General features: G+C 42.7%; 1 protein-coding gene across 1 annotated transcript in view; it reads left to right on the forward strand.

Moving 5' to 3' along the window:
* The window catches only part of SEMA5A (semaphorin 5A), a 368,380-nt gene that overhangs the window by 327,593 nt on the left and 18,726 nt on the right, over positions 1-22,061 (forward strand). The window contains exons 16-17 of the mRNA XM_077749424.1: positions 17,279-17,504; positions 20,958-21,176. Of these exons, the coding sequence (XP_077605550.1) occupies positions 17,279-17,504; positions 20,958-21,176 (445 nt within the window). The remainder of the gene's footprint in view (positions 1-17,278; positions 17,505-20,957; positions 21,177-22,061) is intronic.

The raw sequence follows: 22,061 nt of genomic DNA on the forward strand, positions 1-22,061 counted from the left end.
TTTTTTTTTTTTTTTTTTTTTTTGGCTACGGTGAAAGGAAGGAAGGAAGGAAGAGAGAGAGAGAGAGAGGAAGGAAGAAAATGTACTCCATCAATGGGATTGTCAGTAATAAGTAGATTTAATTATAACCTCTAAGAAATCACTAAGTCATTAAGTTAAGATCTGAGAGACAAAGTTATAAATCTTAGAAATAAATCCATCAAACAGCAGCCATAGACAAATTATTGTTTTATAATATTGTCACTTCCTTTAGACAGAATATTCACTTTTGTGATCGTTCAGTGGGGAAGGATCATATTAAAGCCACTGTATGTTTATATTACTGTGATTCTAGCAGGGAAGGACAGGGCTTTTATCCTCAGATTGGAAATCCATCCCTTCTGCTGGGACACGGGAGGGCTCCTGGCTTTGAGAGGAGAAGCAGTAGAACAGGGACGGAGGACAGAGAGACCAGGCCTTGGCTCTTGGAATGAAAGTGGCCGTCCGTTGTGGCCACATGTCCTGGACAGGTCCTCCTAGTACTTTATTCTTTTCATTAGGATTACTGCAGGGACCCTGTGCATGCATTATGAACATTTCTAAAACTGGGGCACAAAAACTTTTAACCATATTTAAAAAATACAGATGAATACCCAATATTTTAACAAGTTTTTCAACTAGATCTTTTTATTTTCTCGGGTCAAGACTTGAAACTTTTCTTCAAGTAGCTAAGATTGCATTTGGGTTTTCATCTTGTTTTGCATCAGGAGTGGCGTTATACTTCGAGGGCATGGATAATTTCTCCGGAATTGGTTGCTCAGGGCCAACTAATGTGTTAAGTGCATCCCTTGTCTGGTGCTGTGATTGTGAGGCCGGCACCCTTAGGATGGGGCCAGTCGGTCAGACATGGAATCCCACGCTGAGTGGACCATGGGACTGACCACAGTGCCTTTAGTTACTAGATGCTTGCGTGATTTCCGGTTGGTTCCTGCTGCATGTAAATTCCCATGACGTAGCTTATAGTCCTACATATCTCCTTCGGATGTGCCCTGTTTGTTTTCACTGTTAACTTCTGGAATCCTGAAGATGTAGCCTGGCATCTTGCACGTGGTATAACTAACTGCTCCAACAGTGATCACTGAAAGATGGACGAATGGATGAGCGGATGAATGGATAAATAACATGACACTCCTATTTTCGTAACTCTGTTGTTAATTGAAAATGTCATTTGGACAATATTACTGTGACCCTTAATTTCAAAAATATAAATGTTATAAGTGTTTGATGTAAGATATCTAGGTCATTAATCATAAGTTCTGGCAGGAAATATTCAGGAGGTAATAGGAATCTAATTAAGCCATCTTAATTATAAAAAGAAAGTCACTTAAGGATCTTTATTTGAAGAACTAATTATTTTCCCACAGTAAATTGGCCAAAAGAAGAGGGAAAAAATGCAGTCCCTTGTGATTTAAATTATCGGCAAAAGATCCTGATGAAACATGTTTTCTGTTTCCCAGACCCATTAATGATGGGATCCCAGCTTGGGAAGCCTCAACAATGGCCAAGAGTTCTAGCTCTTTCCATACTGTTGAGACGAACTGACAGAAGGACTTTGGCCATAGCAGTGAATGTTCCAAATATATCATTTGTGATGTGAGAGTTTTAGATTAAATGGATGTTCTTATTACTATTTTTTAGAGCATGAAATCTTAGCTGATTATTTAAGGAACATGAACTGATTAAAAGCCAGCTTTATGTAAACTCAGATAAGAGCAAATTTTGAAGGAAATTTTCCATGAGATGATCACATTACAGAGGGAGTGAAATGATATATATACATGGAAAGTTGGATGGAAGTTAGATTTAAACCTGTTTTACCAATTAGACAAGTCCATTCCCTTGAGGGTGTCTTGGCCGGATAATGATGGGTTATTGTGGCCATCTGCACTGAGAGAGGATAATTCCTCAAGATGGCTAGTGACCAACGAACTTTGGAGAGCCCCTACTCTTTTTCCTTTTTTTTTTTTTAAGTTTGTTTTTTTTTTTTGTTTTTTTTTTTTTGAGAGGCAGAGGGAGGGGCAGAGAGAATCCCAAGCAGGCTCTCACAGCACTTGACTGGGCTTGATCTCACGTACTGAGAGATCATGACCTGACCTGAAATCAAGAGCCCAATGCTTAACCAACTGAGCCACCCCGGCGCCTCTACTATTTTCTTGTTCTACATTGCATCTTCATTTCCAGGCCTCTGTGCAGACTAAAGATGCCCCATATAACAGGTTAACTGATAACCACGGTAAACATACTATCTCATTAACATTCCTGAATCATCACAATATGTTTCTTTATACACCCATTTTACAGATGAGAAAGCTAAGGTACTAGTTTAAGGGACTAGACCCCCCTGGATGGACCTGGTGGCCTCTCCTGATTATCACACAGGCCACAAACTTGGAAGTGAAGAGACTTACCCGTAAGAACTGACCAGCCCACATATGAATAAACTCAGAGAAGAAATTGCTTGAGGAGCAAGACTAATGACATGCCAGTGCCCATTATATCACACACTCTCTGGAAAGCCACTCACCAAAGGTCTTGAAGGAAGGGGATATTTTAGATGGCTCCCCCCATTCAGGCATGGAGTCAAATGGGCTAAGGGTTTTATGAACATAAGACTCCACCCTCAATCTTTCCAATCCTAGTTAGGTTTGGCAGGAAAGGGGTGACTCATACAAGATACACCCCTATTTTCAGTTTTGAATCAGTGATGTTGATTGCAGAAGCAGTCATAAACAATGAAATTATTAAGTTGCTCTCACCTTTGAGAACTTTTTTGATTCCAGGTAGCTTCCTCCCCAACGGCCTGTGCTCATGTGGTGTCTCTCTCTCTCTCTCTCTCTCTCCTTTAATGTTTATTTATAATTGAGACAGAAATAGAGCATGAGTGGGGAAAGGGCAGAGAGAGAGGGAGACACAGAATCTGAAGCAGGCTCCAGGCTCTGAGCTGTCAGCACAGAGCCCGATGCGGGGCTCGAACCCACGAACAGTGAGATCATGACCTGAGCCGAAGTCGGACACTGAACCGACCCAGCCACCCAGGTGTGCTCTCTCATTCAATTTCCTAAAATAAGTTCTGATTACTCTTGCTTTGAAGAAACCCCATTTAACTTTGTTGAACCCACAGCTTCTGTCTTTCCTGACAACAGATGCCTTTCTCTGCAGCTCCCATCAGTGTCCCACAGAGACCCATTCGAGAGAAAGATCGTTTGTGGAATGAATACAACACCATTTTAAATTCCGCTTATGCCCTTAAGGCAAAAGACATTAACCCAATATATTTCACTCAAGCATAGTGGATTTCCATTAAATCTATAGCCTTAATGGAATTGGTGAAGTTGAAATACAGTTTGATCATCAACACATGTGTATTGTCACTATTCGATAAAGCTGAATTAAAAAAAATTAACTCTGGATGACATTGAACATCTTAAATAAAACCTGAATTGTGACAACCAACCTTAATTTTAGTAGATAATCTGCAACTCTCTTATTAATACCTTGACTTCCCTAGATATTATTAATAATAAGTAACGGTCACTTTTTAAAAAACTTAGCCAAAACTTTCTCCTAAGAGAATTGGAAGATCATAGCAGGAAGATAATGAATTTTTCCATGAAGGATTCCAATCCTTTTATCTTTTTGCCACAGAGAGACTAGATTAAGAGGCAAAGGAGGCCAGGGGCGCCTGGGTGGCTTAGTAGGTTAAACGTCCGACTTTCGCTTAGGTCATGATCTCGCGGTTCATGGGTTTGAGCCCCGCGTCGGGCTCTGTGCTGACTGCCAGCTCAGAGCCTGGAGCCAATTTCAGAGTCTGTAACTCCCTCTCTCTCAGACCCTCCCCTGCTCACTCTGTCTCTCTCTCTCTCCTAGAAATAAATAAAAAATATTTAAAAAAAGAAAAAAAAGAGAGGCAAAGGAGGCCAGAGATAAGAAAAGTCAGCTTCATTTGAATTATCTATTACACTGAATCCTTGGAATATTAGAAAAAAATAGATTCCCTCCTAAGTACAAATAACAAATGTATATTTACATAAGTGTATTAGTTTTCTGTTGCTGTGTAACAAATAGGCACCAATGTAGTTAATGGCTTAAAACAACACAACTAATTATACCACCTTTCCATGGGAGGGAAGTCTGGGCCCAGTTGAACCAGCCCCACTGCTCAGTCTCAGGTTGAAATCAAGAGCTGCAAACATTTTGAAGCCTGGGGGGCCTCTTTCAGACTCTCTGGTTGTTTGTAGAATTTAGTTCCTTACAGTTTGGGGACTGAGATCCTCATTTTCTTTCTAGCTATTGGCTGGAGGACATTGTTAGTCCCTGGCCACGTTACCCCTCACAGCATGGCAATAACTTCTTCAAAGCCAGCAGGGCAACCTCTCTGTTGTCCCTACGAGGAGCACTTAGGAGGAATCTCATCAAGAGAGCCACAAAGCCATCATCTTCCCAAGACCCAGCCACAGTCATGGGGAGGGGATTACACAGGGCATGACACCCAGGTGATGGGAATTTGGGGTGCTCGGTACTCAGTACTCTTAAGATCACAGCCATGCCATAATCGAGGTATCAGGGCACAGGTGACTAATGGAAACCAGAACAGCTGTTCCCAAGCCTCCAAGTAGGAAGACTCTCATCAGGGGCCTGAAGATACAATCCTACAGGTCTGATGAAATGCACAAGAGAACTGAGTGTTCATGATCTTTGTAAGCTAACTTTAGGAATTTTGCCAAGTGAATAAGCAGCTAGCAGGTGTTACAGCAAAAGTGGAGGGATGGAGGGAAGAGGTGGGTGCCTTTGCTCAAGGTCACCCATTTCAGTTGTCTACTGGGAAGGAAATATTTTCCCCGATGATAGGTTTTCGCTTCCAGCTAAAAGTGGTTTTTCCTCTCATCACACAGTATTTGCCAAAAAAAAAAAAAAAAAAAAGCTGTCTGAATTCTTGATGTTCACTCTCAGAGACTACGAATTTAAACGCATTATAGAGAGAGAATAAAATAAATAAATGGATCTTCTCATTTGAGATGTAAGTTTATAGATTGCCCACAAATCACAGCCTCTATAATAAAGATTTCCAACAACAGCACTGATTTTCTTATTCTCTTGGGCTTTCTACAGTGTTATAAAAAAGAATGCCTAAAATAATGTGTAAGGGGGAAAACCAGTTCCATTTTTATATATGTACACACATATATAATCTAACACATACACAAACACTTATCTTTTTTAGTAAGACAGCAGAGGAATATTTGCTTGCTCTTCTGTGCTTAAAGAAGTAAAAAGAAAAACGCGTAGGATGACCATTTGTTGAAAGTGAATGCACCCATTTGAAAGCCGCTGAGATGTTCAGCCAGGTCCTCTCCCCCTTTAGAGTCAAGGATGGTGGCAGCCACCCAGTGAGAGGGAAGTTGCATTAACCCCAGGCTTTACCCTTGAGGAACGCAGGGTCTCGGGACACCCCGTGAAAACAGCTGGAGCAGTAAAAGTTTACTCAGAGGAAACCCACTGGCATGCAAGCAGGTACTGCATGGAACAGCGGAATTTCCTACTTTATCATACTCCCATGATCATGCCACTTTCACATTTTAAAAAAGGTCCCATTTCATTTCAACGAGCTTTAATGACTAGTAAGAGTAATGGAAAGAAACCAGGAATATTCATACAAATCTCTCATTCATCAGCCTTTTCAGAAAAGCTAGGGTAGACATGCAGCCTTGAGTATCAAATTTTGTCACCTTCTGTGAAACAGATTTAGGTGTATGCCCAGAGTATTATTTTGGGTCAGTGAACGAATCCAAAGCAAGACTATGGATTCCAAAATGTGTTTAGGATTCTGAGATCATCTTGTGTAACCCCTGATTTGGCACTTTGTTGGTATATGTTCTATAGGTTGAATGTTTGTGTCCCACACCCCCAACTCCCCCAGAATTCATGTGTTGGAAACCTAATGCCTAAGTGATGGTATTAGGGGGTGAGGCCGTTGGAGGTGATGAGGTCATGAAGGTGGAGCCCTCAGGGGTGGAATTATTGTCCTTATAAAATTGGCCCCGGTCGGCTCACCTGCTCTGCCATGTGTGAACACAAAGAGAAGTTTGTGACCCAGAAGAAGGCCCTCACTGAACCATGCCGATACTCTCACATTAGGGTCCCGGGCTCTAGAAGGGGGGAGACGCATTTCTGTCGAACCAGCCTGTGCTGTGTTGTCAGAGCAGCCCGAAGGGACTAAGGCATGTTCCAAGCGTTTGCAGACTCGCAGAAGGTGGGACAGAGAGGAGCTGACCTCGGGGCTGAGTTCTTCTTCCACCAAGCCGCCCTGTGACTCAAAACCTTCTCCAGATGCCATGGAAGATGATTTTAAGTCCTTCATGTTCAAAAGCCTGTACCAGCGTGACAACGCACTGCAGTTCAAGAAAATGTTTATAGGAGACATGAGATGATAAAAGCATGCAATTGATACACGGGCATCTATAGGCTCTAGCAGGTAGTGGCTACATCCGCTATGGATAGAAAGTAGTTGGGGTGCCCCAGTAGCTCAGTCGGTTATCATCCGACTTCAGCCTAGGTCACGGTCTTGCCGTGCCTGAGTTTGAGCCCCGCATCGGGCTCTGGGCTGTCAGCCAGAGCTCTGGCTCTGATTCGGGTTCTGTGTTTCCCTCTCTTTTTGCCCCTCCCCTACTCATGCTCTGTATCTTTCTCAAATATGAATAAACATTAAAAATTTTTTTAATTAAAAAACAAAAGTAGCATTTTGCAGGCACGTATGATGACATGTACATTTGGGCTTACTGGTGCATGTGTTGCATTTATAAAGCATTTCCATTGCCAATACTCCACCGGGAATGTTATGAAAAATAGAGCTGTAATCATAATGTGTGCAAGTATGTGCCAACACAGCTCTTTTGAATATCCCTTCTAATTAGCAAGGTAACCACCATTTATTAGGAAAAGACTTGTTTTTCCATGGACATATATTTTTTAATTGTTTTATTGAGGTATGATTGGCATACAATACACTGTGTGTCTAGGTATAAAATTTGACAAGTTTTGGCAAATGTGCACATCCGTGAGACTGTGGGCGCCCTCAATATAATGAACATGCCTATCAGCCTGCAAGTTTCCTTCCTCCCTTTAGTCACTCTTCTCTCCTTCATGTCGCCGATCCCAGGTGACCACTGATCTTTCTGACTCCCCAGTTTTCATGTTCCATCATTTTACGTGAATGGAATTAGACAGTGTCACTTATCCCGCTGGCTTCGTTCACTGAGCATTATTTTCAGATTCCTCTATGTCGCACACATCAACAGTTCATTTCTTCTTATTGCAGAGTAATATTCCATTATCTGGATAGAAGATGGTTTATTTAGATATTCACCTGCTGGTAGGCATAAGGGCTGTTTCTATTTTGGGCTATCACCAGGAGAGCTTTGAAGAATATTTGTGTACCAGTATTTGCGTGGACATACGCTTTCTTTCTTTCTTTTTTTTAACGTTTTATTTATTTCTAGGAGAGAGAGAGAGACAGCGTGAACAGGGGAGGGTCAGAGAGAGGGGGAGTCACAGACTGAAACAGGCTCCAGTCTCTGAGCTGGCAGTCAGCACAGAGCCCGACGCGGGGCTCGAAACCACAAACCGCGAGATCATGACCTAACCGAAAGTCGGACGCTTAACTGACTAAGCCACCCAGGTACCCCGGACATATGCTTTCTTTTGTCTTGGGTAAATATCTAGGGAGGAGATGGCAGGGTCGCATGGTAAACGTCTGTTTAATTTTTTAGGAAAGTGTCAAATGGTTTTGAAGGGATTGTGCCATTTTACATTTCTACCAGCAGGGTAAGAGAGGGGTTCTTGGTGCTCTGTAAGCTCACCAGCACTCATGGGGTCAAGTTTGGGGTTTATGATTAATTCAGCCATTCTAATGGTGTCTGGTAGTTTCCTTACGGTTTTCATTTTTTTTCCCCAACAAATGGTGTTGAGCAGCTTTATATATGCTTTTTTGGTTACCTATATATCTTATCATGTGAAATGTCTATTTCCATCACTTGACAATTTTTATATTAAGTTCTTTTAATGTTGAGTTTTCGTTTTTTAAATATGTAATGGATATGAATCCTTGATTTGCAACTCTTTTTTCTCTCACACGCAAGTGTGGCTTGCGTCTCTTTCTCTTCACGTTGTCTCTCAAAGGAAAGCAGTTCTTGATGTTGAACAATTCAAATTGTCATTGTTTTTCTTATAGGAATAATGTTTTTGGCATTGAGTCTTTGCCTATCCGCAGCTCACAGAGGGATTCTTCTAGGTTTTTCTTCTGGAAGATTTATGGTCTTAGATAATTGGCCTATGGTGCATTGGAGTTTATTATCAAAGAAACGGCAAGTTATTGGTCAAAGGTTTTCTTTTTGCATATGGATATTTAATTGCTTTTGCTCCCTTATCAAAACCAAATAAATCATATATTCAAGTCTGTTTCTGGACTTTCGAGTCTAGAATTCCTTTGCTCAGCATTCCATCTTGATTCTGACACCATGGCATGTTGGTTATTATAGTTCTATGAGTCTTGAAGTCAAGTTGAAGTCCTCTAGCTTTGTTCTTCCTTTCCAAAATGTTTTCAATATTCTAGATATTTTTTATTTCTGTATGAATTTTAGAACCAGCTTGTCAATTTTTACCCCCTCCAAAAGCCTTCTAGAATTGCGATTAAGATTGCATTGATTCTGTACATCATTTAGGAGGTTTGGTTTCCTTTAATGTACAAGTCATGCACGTAACTTGTGAGATGTATTCTAAGTATTTCATATTTTTGATGATACTGTAAATGGCATTCTTTTAAAAAAATTTTTTTTAATGTTTATTTTTGAGAGAGAGAGAGACAGAGAGAAAGACAGAGACAGAGAGACAGAGTATGAGTGGGGGAGGAGCAGAGAGAGAGCAAGACACAGAATCTGAAGCAGGCTCCAGGCTCTGAGCTATCAGCACAGAGCCCGACCTGGGGCTCGAACCCATGAACCATAACATCATGACCTGAGCCAAAGTCAGACGCTTAACCAACTGAGCCACCCAGGCACCCCTGTAAATGGCGTTCTCTTAATTTCTGATTTCCCATTGCTAGTACATATGAATGAAATTAATATTTTATATTGATCCTTTATTCTGAAGCCTTGGTAAATTAATGTCACTTCTAGTAGCTTTGTGGTAGATTCTGCAGTATTTTCTACATACACAATCACAATGTTTGTGCATAAAAAGATAGTTACTTCTTTTTTCTGTTATAGATGACTTGTAATTCTTTTTGTTTCCTAGCTGTACGAGGTGGAATTGTCAGTATAATATTGACTAGAAATGATAGGGACAGATATCCTTGCTTTGTTTCTGATCTTAAGAAGAAAGCATGCAGGCTTTAACCATTAAGTAAGATGTCGCTTGTATATTTGTAATACATGTCCTTTATCAGGTGTGGGAAGTTTATTTTTTTTCACAGTTGATGGAGAGTTTCTATAAGGCATGAATGTTGGATCTTATCAAGTAATATATTTGCGTCTTTTGACATGATCTTATAAGTTTACTTTCTAGACTATTAATAAATGGTGAATTACATTGATCACATTTCAAATGTTAATGCAACCTTGCACGCCTGACATCATCACCACTTAATCCTGAGAAGTAACCTTTTCATGCAGATTGGAGTTTTTCTTATTAAAATATCATCAAGCATTTTTGTGTCTAAGTTCGTGTGACATATTCACATGCAGTTTTCATTCCTTGTAATGTCTTTGTCTGGTTCTGATTTCAGATTAAAGTCAACCTCAGATGATTTGAGATGTGATCTCTCCTTTTCATGTACCTGGAAATACTGTGTGTGGTTGAGTTTATTTCTTCTTTTTATCTTCCGTGTCTCTACTTCCTGTGTTCAGCCTACTTCTAGCTTCTTGAACACATGAAATACAGTTATCATAACTGTTTTTGATGTTCTTGACTACAAATTCTGTCACCTGTGTCATTTCTGTGCCAATTTCCATAGACTGATTTTTCATCTCATAATAGCTTATGTTTTCCAGAAGCTCCTTTGTGTATCTGGTCATTATAGATTAGGTGTGAGGCATTGTGATTTTTTTTTCCTTTTTGTAAAGGGGACACTTTTGTGTTCCTGAAATTCTGCTAAAGCTCTCTGTTGGGACATGATCAATTTAGGTGAAATGAGTATGATCATTTTGGCTTTTTCTTAGGCTTTGTTTGTTGAGATCAGAACAGAACTTTGGGGTGCTTTTTCCCACTGTGGAGGCAAGATGCTTCTTGGTATCTAACGGATGCCCAGTGAATTGTAAGGGTGTTCACTCTTGCTCTGAGGAGCAAGCACTATGCCTGGTGCTGTGTGAGTGATGTACTCTGTTCCCTTCGATCTTTGCAGGCAAATCTTTCCCCACCCGTGTGGTTTCCTCATGTGCATTCACTGATTGGTACCCAACTGAGTGCTTGGGGTGATATCTCTGCATAATACTGGAGTTTTCTTTGTGCATCTCTCCTGAGAACTCTAGCCCCTTTGGCTTCCTCTACCTCTCAGCTTTGTCTCCTCAATCCCTAGTCTGTGTGCCTGGGCTTCTCCTTCCTCCACCACAGCCTGGAGACCTCATCAAGGTTGTAGGCTGGGTCAGCTGTGGGGCTTACCTCATGTATCCCATCACTTGGCAGTCACTGTCCTTCATTACCTGGTGTCCAGAGTTTTAAGAACTGTTGTTCCATACATTTTTTTAGGTTTTTTTTGTTTATTTTGTTTGTTTGGTGAGAGGGTTAATTCCGTTTCTGTTCCTCCATCTTGGTTAGAATCAGAAATCATTCTGTGGCCACAGAATTTTGAATCCATCATCTCGTGCTTACTTCTCTAACTGGGTACCACGAAGCTCATCTCCAGGACTTCCGTCAATCTGTATTCTCATTGCCACAGGGGTCAAGGATCACAGACCTACTGCTGTGCACGAGCTTTAGCGCTGTGGTCCTTGGCAAGCCAGACTGCATTTCTTCCTTATTTGTTTTGTACAGAATGACTTTCTGTCTCAGCCAGACAGCGTTCATTGCTGGAAGAGAACTTGATAAATGCATATGAAAACCGTGCATATTCCATATGAGAATAAATTCAGTTCATATCCTCAGCTATTCATAAAATGACTTTAAGGGTAATTTTCTTACTTTGTGCTGAGCGCACGCTATCAAAACTTTGCTTGAATTGTCACCATCTATTTTACTTTCAACCTATGGAATATAGATATTGTAGTGGTTTTCAAAGGAAGAATAAGCAACAATACACAGAGCCCCTCTTCACCACCGAAATGTGCTCCCCAAATTTATGCATATTCCCTCAGAACGCACTTATTTGTGAATTGATCAATATGAGGTATCTGCTCACCAAAAAAACCACAACACTTAATACTGGTAATATAAAGTAAACAGGACAAAAGTCCTATCTACTGGTGGAAGCAGGCTTAGAAGTAGACAAACTTCCATGACATTTGTGCTTTAATTCTGTGAACCAGGGCTCACAGAGGTGATGATGGCCTGAATTAACAAAAGAGCCGATTCAGACGGGAGGAGAGGATGGACCCCAGGGGCCATTTCTGTCAGCGCCTCCTAGCTGCTGGGTTAGACTTTATGTGCATAATTCTTTCAGCGTTGACTGGGACAGAGAGTATATGAGGGCACATATCTGGAGAATTGTGTAATATGGCTTTAGTAAGCATTCTTGATTTATTTTTCTTAGTTGTTCTTGACCATTTATTTCTGTTTTTCCTTGCATCAGCTGTTTCCTTTATTTATTTTTATGTTTTCCCAGCTTTATTTTTTTCCAGAAATAACTAACGTATAACTTTGTATCAGTTTAATGAATACCTCATGTTGATATGATACATCTATTATTGAAAAATAATTACCACCGTAGCGCTAAACTACCACCTCCATCTGGTTATATAACTACCTCTTCTGTTTTGAGGTGACAACATCTAAGATCCACTTTTTTAGCCATCTTCAGTTATGTGATACAATATTAGCCATAATCGCCATGTTTTTCATTAGATCCCCAAACTTGTTAACCTCATGACCAGAAGTTTGTACCCTTTGACTGGTATCTCCCCATTTCCCCATCTCCCCAACCCCTGGTAACCACCACTATGTTGCTCTGAGTCTGTCTTTTGTCTTTTTTATTTTTTGATGTTTTAAATAGTTTTTTTAAATAATGTATTCATTTTGAGAGAGACAGAGAAAGCATGAGCAGGGGAGGGATAGAGAGAGAGAGAGAGAGAGAGAGAGAGAATCCCAAGCAAGCTCTGCAGGTTCAGTGCAGTGCCCAATGTGGGGCTCGAACCCACAAAACTGTGAGACCATGACCTGAGCTGAAATCAAGAGTCAGACACTCAACCGGCTGAGTCACCCAGATGCCCTGAGCCTGTCCTTTCTAGATGCTACATAGAAGTGATATCATGCAGAATTTGTCTTTCTTTGTACAACTCATTTCACATAACTTAATGCCCTCAAGGTCCATCCAAGTGTCAAAAATGGTGGATTTTGTGTTTAGAAGGTCATTGTCACACCGGGGTTTTGACTCCAAGAGAGGCTTTTATGTGCTGTTTCCTCCGCACCCCCACCCCCCAAGGCTTCAGAATATCCTTGATTCAGTCATGTCCAAACAGCATTGGGGGCCCATTGGTTTCTATGTTCCTGCTTGTTCCATGGTCCAGCTTGCTCCCCTGGCTTCTTCTCCCAGAGGTGCCGATATCTCGCTGCTGGGTACGCAGCCTTCTACCCAAACATACCTGCTGTTCTCCAATGAGGCTTTGCTGACCTTACCACCCTTAAAGCTTATGGTACTGTTGTGACACTAGCGGACAGTAGTGGAACTGAAGGAAATTGAAGATTGAAATATCAACAAATATTTTCTGAGGGTCTAAGCTACTCTGTGGCAAGAGAGAGGCCCTCTGAACCTTCCCATTTGTTTCTTCTTTTCTTTGTACAGAAAATATCATTCATTTTTTCTTTAGCCTTATTGCAGGGGGTTTTCAGGGACCAAATAAGAGATTTCCATTCTAAATGGTCATATTGGGCTGATCCGTTTGGTGGAATAAATCAAAACAATCCTCAGCTTTGGGGATCAGTTCTTTGCTTGAGGATTTTCTCAGTGGCTTGCAGTCAAGAAACGTGAAATGGGACAGAATATCCATGTTAGACCTTGGTTTGCCCGTAGAGTAATAACAAAATCTCACTTTCATATAGCTTTCCATGGTTTACAGAGTGTTTGCTTATTAATGATTTCAGTTGACCCTCATTACCACCTTGTGAAACACACATGAAAGCCCTGTCATGGGAGAAAGTGGGGAAGACCTTCCAGCCTGGGTTCTGTGTTCCTTCACATGTTGTGTTCCTGTCACACGGGGTACCGTGACCCTGCTGGTGTGTGTCTGTAGAAGAATTTGACTTAAATATAGGATGGCTGACAACCTAGTAACTGTGTTCCTCCTTTGTTCTTAAGGAAGACCATAGAATGTTCTAGAATGAAGTCTCTCCAGTGATAACTTTTATCACTGGCCAAGCCTTGAGAGCCTCCTAAGACCCAAATAATCTAACCAGAGGCATAAAAGCCTGGATATGTCAGGGGAGTTCCTTCCCCTTTATGGCTGAATAATAGTATATATTATAGTATATATTGTGTATTATCCATTGTATTGTATATTACATATGATATCCACACAGCATACCACGTCTTATTTATCCATTCATCTTTGATGCACACTTAGTTTGTCTCCGTATTTGGCTACTCTGAGTAGTGCTGCAATACACATGGGAGTGTAGACATCACTCTAAGACCCTGATTTCAGTTTCTTCAGATATATACCCAGAAGTGGGATTGATTTTAGTAACCATTTTTACCTGATAATTTCCACCAGAATATCAAGAACCCTATGTGTCAAGTAATAGTCATTAGCTCCCCAAAATGTCTTGGAAAACATTTCCAATTTTTAGCATCAAAGGTAATGCCGTTCACATTCCATTGAGGGCCGGGTAGTTATCGTAGGGGTTCCTCACCACGTTGTAGCGTGCAGATTCAACTAAGCCGTAGAACTACTCCCCCTTGAACTGAATCACTTGATAATTTTGGCCAGTAATATAAAACTGGTCATAACCATTTCTCGGCACTTCATAATTTGATATGTTAAATGAATGTGTCGTAATCAAACCTCAAAAGGAAGGTGGAAAAAGAAGTTCTGAGTCTCATGGTAAACTTCATATGATGAAGGGACAATGAACAGAAGAACAAACCTTGTTATCAGAGACTAGGTCTAAGAAGCCTGGATTGATATTTATCTGGGAGCTGGGCCCATCTCAGGGGCACATGACCCCTTTCCCCACTGAATGTGTCACCAGCACACAGAGACTACCTCAGCCACTTGAGCCAGCTTTTAAATATATTTGCTAGTCATGTATTTCAAAAATGAAACTTCACCTCCATAGAAAATGTGAAATTTCTAGCATACGGAAGCTAAGAGTTATTGGGAGCATCCTGTACGTTTATTTATTAAGATGTGGGATCTTACTGTTTTATAGGTGATGTTGAACTAATTAAGGCTTAAAGACCTGCATTTTGTAGCAGGGGTCCATAAACCACATATGTTCTGAGTCCGTTTCAGCAAGGAGCCTGGACCCTTGCCCAGCCAGGCTGGTCCAGACTGATGAAGGGGATGACAGTGGCATGTGGCATTTTCAATCTGGGGATGGCAGTGCTGTCATGCTGTAAGCCTGGAAGACTCCAGACAAGAGTTTATTGTCTTCCTCTCATGTGGCCTCCATTTCGAGAGAAAACAAGAGGGCTCACGCAGGTTCTGTCTAGTTTTTCACACGATTGGGTTGATGGCATTCACTGGGGCTATTTTTTCATTTTGGGAGTGGCATTCAAATAATACCATAATAAAAGATGCTATAAACAAAAGAAAATGAAGTCAGCTGTCTTGCGGGTCTGTTGGTATGAAAATGAGTAACACCAGCGTGGGCGAGGAAGGAATGGCCAGAAAGTATTAAATCAGAGAAGCACTTTCCAGATTCTCTGCTGAAGGCCTATGATGTCACAAACATGAAGAACTCCTGAGTATATAAAATTCTTTAAAACATGGGTTATGAGTCAAGAAAAGCAGTTAGAACAATTAGAATCATGATAAGTTAGGTATTTTAATAGGCTTCCAGAGAGAGCTGGCAGTGCGGGCACACCTGGCTACTTTCTCTTCTACTGGAAACTCTCTAATATCGTATTAAAGGTGTATTCTTTCAAGGCATAAAGCAAGAAAGGCAGTTCTTACTGGGTCTGAATCCCTGACTGAAGGGGAGAGGGATGAATTAACGGTGAATTCACAGAATCTATACAATCATCACCAAAACACTGGTGTGCAAGGGACCTGGATAAGACAGAGCAGCCCATCAGTTTACCACCCATTTGGTTGTGGATGGTATTCTCCTGGTTAGGAGTGAAAACACTGGATCTTGATCTAACCAAAAGAACAGCATCACCGCATCAGATAATAGGAGATGGGAAGTCCTCAACAATGTTCTAGACACATGGGGGGGTGGGGGAGTAAAGGGCCAAACCCTCTTTTTTCCATAGTGCATAGTTAATAGCTAATGCCTAATCCTGGAAAATTCCAGTTGTTAGATCTGTGGGATACATATGAAAATATTCAACTAAAAGATATGGGGGAGAGGCGCCTGGGTGACTCAGTTATTTAAGTGTCCAACTTCGGCTCAGATCATGATCTCGCGGTTCGGTTCGTGAGTTCAAGCCCTGCGTTGGGATCTGTGCTGACAGCTCAGAGCCTGGAGCCTGCTTCTGATTCTGTCTCCCTCTCTTTCTGCCCTGCTCCTATTCTCTCTTTTTCTGTCTCAAAGCTTAGAGGGCTATTTAACACTTGTTTTATGCATGTGTTTAACATTGGTAAAAATGATTTTTAAAGTATGGCCATAACTGGGTGCATTAAATATTGTGGGTTTTCCTCAATAGCCTTTATTGAAATAGGCTTTATTGTAAAATGAAGGAACATTAAGGTAGTGCTGTGTCCTCAGTCCTCTGTACCCCTCATATGTGGCACTTTTTATGTTTAGAATTATTGACAAATCAATCTTGAAGGATTTTAATAATTGTAGTTGTGAATTCCACCCCGCCCCCACCAGCACACCCCATGTCCCATTGCCAGACCTTCATATGTAGTCTGTGCTTACAAGGGAGGTGTCTGGTAGTGAGGGAAAGGAGGAGAGACAGAAATGCCATGGGTGTATCAATGGGGAAAAGCTGTGAAACTTACACTCTAGAAGTTATTACAGGGGTGCCTGGGTGGCTCAGTCGGTTAAGCATCCGACTTTGGCTCAGGTCATGATCTCACCGTTTGTGAGCTGGAGCTCCTCGTTGGGCTCTGTGCTGTCATTGCAGAGCCTGCTTCGGATCCTCTGTACCCCCCTCTCTCTGCCCCTCCCCCACTCGCATTCTCTGTCAATAAATAAATAAATATTTTTTAAACAAAGTTATTACATATTGTGTGTTTTATTTGGATACTCCACTACTCTGATGCTTAGAATCTGTGAGCGCAGAGCTTAAAATACTCATTAAATCTCACTGAGCATTATGTTGTCCAAAAAAAAGTTTGGGTTTCATCATTTAAACATTAAGCTGTTTTTTTAAAAACAGCTAAGCTTAACATTGGAATAATCAGCAGTTTTGGTTATTTATCTGGTGAAAGAAGGAAGATGATTTTTATGGGATCATTATTCTTATCCACATACGGTTACACTTACTGTCTCATTCTCTGTGTTGACACAGGATAAACTGTGCAGATTCCTTCTTTTGTTTTAAAGTTTATTTTGAGAGAGAGAGAGACAGAGAGAGACAGAATCCTAAGCAGGCTCTGTGCTGTCAGCGCAAAGCCGGGTGTGGGGCTCCATCTCTCCAATCTGAGATTGGATCTTGATCTCTGACCTAAGCCGAGATCAAGAGTGGGACGCTTAACCAACTGAGCCACCCAGGCGCCCCTGTGCAGATTCCTTCTGTGCTTGACCTGAACCCTGGACATGCTCTCAACTGCCCAATTTAACAGAAATGCATTTGTCACTTTGTCAAGTAGTGGGTGGGTGTCAGGATGTGAAGTTTTAGAGTCCTGTCTTTCATTAAAGAGAGGCAGCCCTGGACTCAGTTTATGCCTTGCAATAAGCACCTGCTCCCCCCTTTCTCCACCAGGAGTACCAACCCTGCAATATCAACCCATGCCCCGAGCTGAAGAAGACCACACCCTGGACGCCCTGGACGCCGGTCAACATCTCAGACAACGGGGGCCACTATGAGCAGCGATTCCGCTACACTTGCAAAGCCCGACTACCGGACCCCAATCTGCTGGAAGTGGGAAGACAGAGAATCGAGATGCGGTATTGTTCCAGTGACGGCACCAGCGGCTGCTCTACAGACGGTGAGCCGCCACCCCGCCCCTCCCCGGACTGATCGACTCCCACAGACGGGCGGGTGAGCCTGTCTCTAAGGTCACAGCTGAGCAAGGGGCTCTTTGCCTTTTGATTATTTTCCCCTCAGCAATCTACACCAGCAATCCCACAAATGCACAAATGCCTTTTGTAGCAAACTGTTGAGAAAGAGTTCTGTATTGAGGTGGTCCTGTGAATTCAGCCCTCAGAATAGCACTGCCTTCGTACCAGGTCCAGAACAGTTTGGGGGAGATTTAATATCAGAAAATACGTGGAGGAAGGCTCAATGGTCTTCCACGAATCCTCTGGTACTAAATGTAAGCGGCAAATAAGCTTTTCCTCTGATTATCCCCAAACTGGATACAGACAAAGAAAGTGCATCTCTGTGCTTCTGTCTAGAGAAGGACCTTTCTGCTATAAAGTTCAGCCTGTGAGGATCCTTTAATAGTCTTTGAAACTGCTCTGCCCTTTTAATCCCTTCAGTACCATATTCATAGCGGAAAGGAAAGCTCCAAGAGAGACCAGAAGAGGCACCCTCCACCTGGCCCCCCAGCTGAGTGGGCAACTCTCCTCTGACAACTCACTTGCTCCCCCTGGAGCTCAGCTGTCTCTACTGCAGCCTGGCCTTCCCAGAGAGCTTCATTTCTGCTTTCTGATTCATCACTTCTGTCCTTCTCATCTCCTTTCACCAAATCTGTCCAATAGGGAAAAGGAAATAGGTGTTCACAGATGGCTCTCAGAGCATGATGACATGAGAACGGCGATGGTAATATCATGCACCTGGGACATCTCTCAGCACTTTTGTGTGTAGGGTTCCACCTTTTGGGTGTATTGTCCCAACATGAACGTGGCAGAGAAAGCACAATCACCATCAGCGTCACTTTTAGAGAAGGCTCCTTAGACCCAGAGTGGGTGGCCGTGATGAACTACAGAGGCGGTCGCCATGTTGGCTGACGTGGATGGGATAAATTCATGGGGGTGCGATAAACGGCCTCCTGCACTGCCAGAGGGAAGTGGCTCCCGAGAGGCTCCAAGTGAGGGCCACCAGCGGCACACTGGTCACGAATGTCCATGCCTCCTCCAGGGAGCCTCTGAACATCAGGGGCGGAGGCCTGGCAGTCACCATCAAGAGCCACACCTGGTTGATTGTATGTTATGACATTAACTATTTCCTGACCCCAAACCTTCCTGCTCAATGTAGTTCACCAACTATATATAAGTTTGTTCATTATTTCTTGAAAAAAAAAGTCTGCTTTAGAGAAAACTTTTGTGCAAATAAGTCAATAATTTACATAAAGCAAATACCCTACATGTAGAAAATCAAGCAAAATCATATTAACTCATATTCTGTGGACCCTGCTGTAAGAAGAAAAAATATATGATGGAATATCAAGAGAGAACTGAGGTCCCATTTGTAAGATCTACATTTCACAAGGGATGAGCCTTGATGTCACATTAGCACTATGACATAAAATACAAAATCCCCAGTTAAAGATGAATTTCAGATATTTTTCAGAATTTTTTAAATATAAGTGTGCCCCATGAATCTTTTTTTGGATAAGTATGACCCATGCAATATTTGGGATATACTTACCCTAAAATATTACTTCTTTTTTTTTTTTAATGTTTTATTTATTTCTAGGAGAGAGAGCGAGAGACAGCGTGAGCAGGGGAGGGTCAGTGAGAGAGGGAGTCACAGACTGAAACAGGCTCCAGGCTCTGAGCTGGCAGCCAGCACAGAGCCCGACGCGGGGCTCGAACCCACGAACCGCGAGATCATGACCTAAGCGAAAGTCGGATGCTTAACCGACTAAGCCACCCGGGCGCCCCCCTAAAATATTACTTCTTGTTCATCTCAAATTCAGATTTCACTGGGCTTCCTCTATTTTATTTGCAAAATCTGGCAACCGTGTCCCCAAGTCATTCACTTCTTTTCTCATTTTTGAGAAGGCAGTAAATTGTCTTATTTCTTATGACATCTAAGTGAAAAAGAGACAGTGAATGGCAGTGTGTCCCCACAGGAATGTCATTGTCTCTTCTGAACATCTATTTTCTAACCCTTTCATTCTTAGATACATAATAAAACCAGAGCTGATATTTCTTTTCAATGATAATATAAACTAAAAGCAAGTTTGATACACATTTACAAACGATACCCCATATTTCCTCTAAAAGTATATCCTGGGCAAGGCTTAAAAAGTACTTCACCTGCCTTGTGTCTTCGGGGCTTCCGGTTCTAATGACCATCTACACATTTGGGTATTGACATCTTGAAAATACAATATTGGACTTCTTTGCCTCTGACCGCCCAAAATGAGGCTTGTTTGTGCATAGTTTTTTCTGTATTGATTAACCTCAGAGCGACGGCTCATCACAGAAAGACATTTCTGATCCATTTTCTCAAAAGAGCCTCCTACCTAGGTTTCAGAGCCAGAGTTCTTAACAACAGAAGAGCTTGGCAGCAAGCTGTTAATACTGTTAGTACATTTTCCTTGTCACACCTTTCCGGAACTTCGTGGCGTCCTCGGAGTGTTAGTTAAAACCCGCTTCACATTGCCAGCATCTGAGAGAATTACTGAATATTTTTAATATTGTAAGCGAGCAGCCATTTTCACCAAAGCCAACAGGAATTTTGAGTGTGCCTAACTGAATGACTTCCCCAGTGCAGAGTGCTCAGAGCAGAGCAGACACGGTACACAGTCAGAGCCCGTTCCTAACACGAGACATTTTCTCACTGCTGTGCTGCTCTTAGCACCACATTTGTCCCTGGGGAAACACACTTGCTGGTAAGTGTGGGCTGAACCTCGTGGGAGCGTGGCCACTGGGCAAGCTCATTCACGGATGTGTTCAGTTCCAGGTCACGAGCTCCGCCCCTTGCATGGTTCTTGAACAGACCCGTGTCTCCGTGGCCTGTGAAGCAATTAACTCCGAATTAACTCTGGAACCTTCACCAGCGTTGATTCACTTGGGAAAGGCTCACGGATAAAGGAATGGGTTTAGTAACATGTCTGAATCACGCTTCCATTTCTCCAAATGGGTGTCCCCAGTGGTGAGGATCTCCTCGACCCAGACAGCCCAGTTTTGTTGCAGCATTCCCGCAGGAAGTGAGAAAGTGGTGTTTTCTTGGGAAGAAGTTTCTCAGGAAAATAAGTGACCCACGGAACCCAAGGCCTGTTCCTCGTGTAAGGAAGTCACCACGTTTACAAACCTAGTTCTCAGCTGCATCCTCTATAATAGCAGCCGCAGAGGAAGAAATTTGAGTGATTGGTGATTATCATTCGCCTGCAGTTGTTTGGCTTTTGCAGCTTAAAAAGTATTCAGCCGATTTGGAGACTGTAGTTCTAGAAACGAAGCAGGCAGCTGATGCAGAATGAAAGTTAGTTTGCACTGTGCTTCCTCTAAGGACGTCTAATAAAATCACACTTGGGCCATTTCCTTGGCAGGCCTTTCTGGTGATTTCCTGCGTGCCGGGAGATACTCAGCCCACACCGTCAACGGGGCCTGGTCAGCCTGGACGTCGTGGTCCCAGTGCAGCCGCGACTGCAGCAGGGGCATCCGGCACCGGAAGCGGGTTTGCAACAACCCCGAGCCCAAGTATGGGGGCTTGCCTTGCCTGGGCCCCTCCCTGGAATACCAGGAATGCAACATTCTGCCCTGCCCAGGTGAGTGGGTTGAGTCATCTGGAAAACGTCTGAAAGATCGAGGGCCTTTGAAGACCTTCTGGTTTAGGAGGCTTGCTCAGTTTCCCCAGTTTTATGCTTGAGACGATACCTATGTAAAAATCACAGATTATATTTTCGAACTGCAGTGGTATAAAGACAGATATAACCTAGGCTGGATTATATTCATTTATTTCTGTTTTTTTTAAATGTTTATTTATTTATTTTGAGAGAGAGAAAGAGCGTGGGAGCACGGGGGCAGAGAGAGAGGAAGAGGGAATCCCAAGCAGGCTCTGAGCCGTCCTCGCAGAGCTGACCATGAGACCATGACCGGAGCCCAGACCAAGAGATGCTTAAGTGACTGAGCCACCCAGGCGCCCCTATGTCTCCTTATTTAAATGCAACTAAAACATTCACATGAGCCCCAACAAAGGTCCTGGGCCCTAGGCCTCGTGCCTGATGGAGAAGTCGGCCCTCGTCGTGGCTTCGAGAGATATGTTATGTCTTCGAAACTGGAGGCTGGCCTCCTCCCAAACTGATGCGCCCAGCAGTCCTGGGGCCGCCCCCCTCCTCTTCATACCACAGACTCCTCCCCCAGGGCGACAGGTATCAAGAATGACCCACCAGGTGGCAGACAACCAGCCGCTCGTGTCCTCGGTCAGCAGCCCTCCACTTTGAGCTGAGTTCAGTTCTCTAAACATACTCTTCCTCCCAGAGGCCGACAGAAGCTGTGTTGTCTGCGTCCTGAGATCTGGTGTCTCATTCCACCAACTCCCAAACGAAGCAATCACGGGGTTAACAAATGAGCTTAAAGAGCCTCCGTCCTCCCAGACAGGATGCCGTGTGCAGACACGGCTCTGAGCACCGTCTGTCGTAGTCCCTGCTCCG

Source organism: Crocuta crocuta, unplaced genomic scaffold (assembly GCF_008692635.1).
Source record: "Crocuta crocuta isolate KB4526 unplaced genomic scaffold, BGI_CrCroc_1.0 scaffold89, whole genome shotgun sequence".
Lineage (NCBI taxonomy): Eukaryota > Metazoa > Chordata > Mammalia > Carnivora > Hyaenidae > Crocuta > Crocuta crocuta.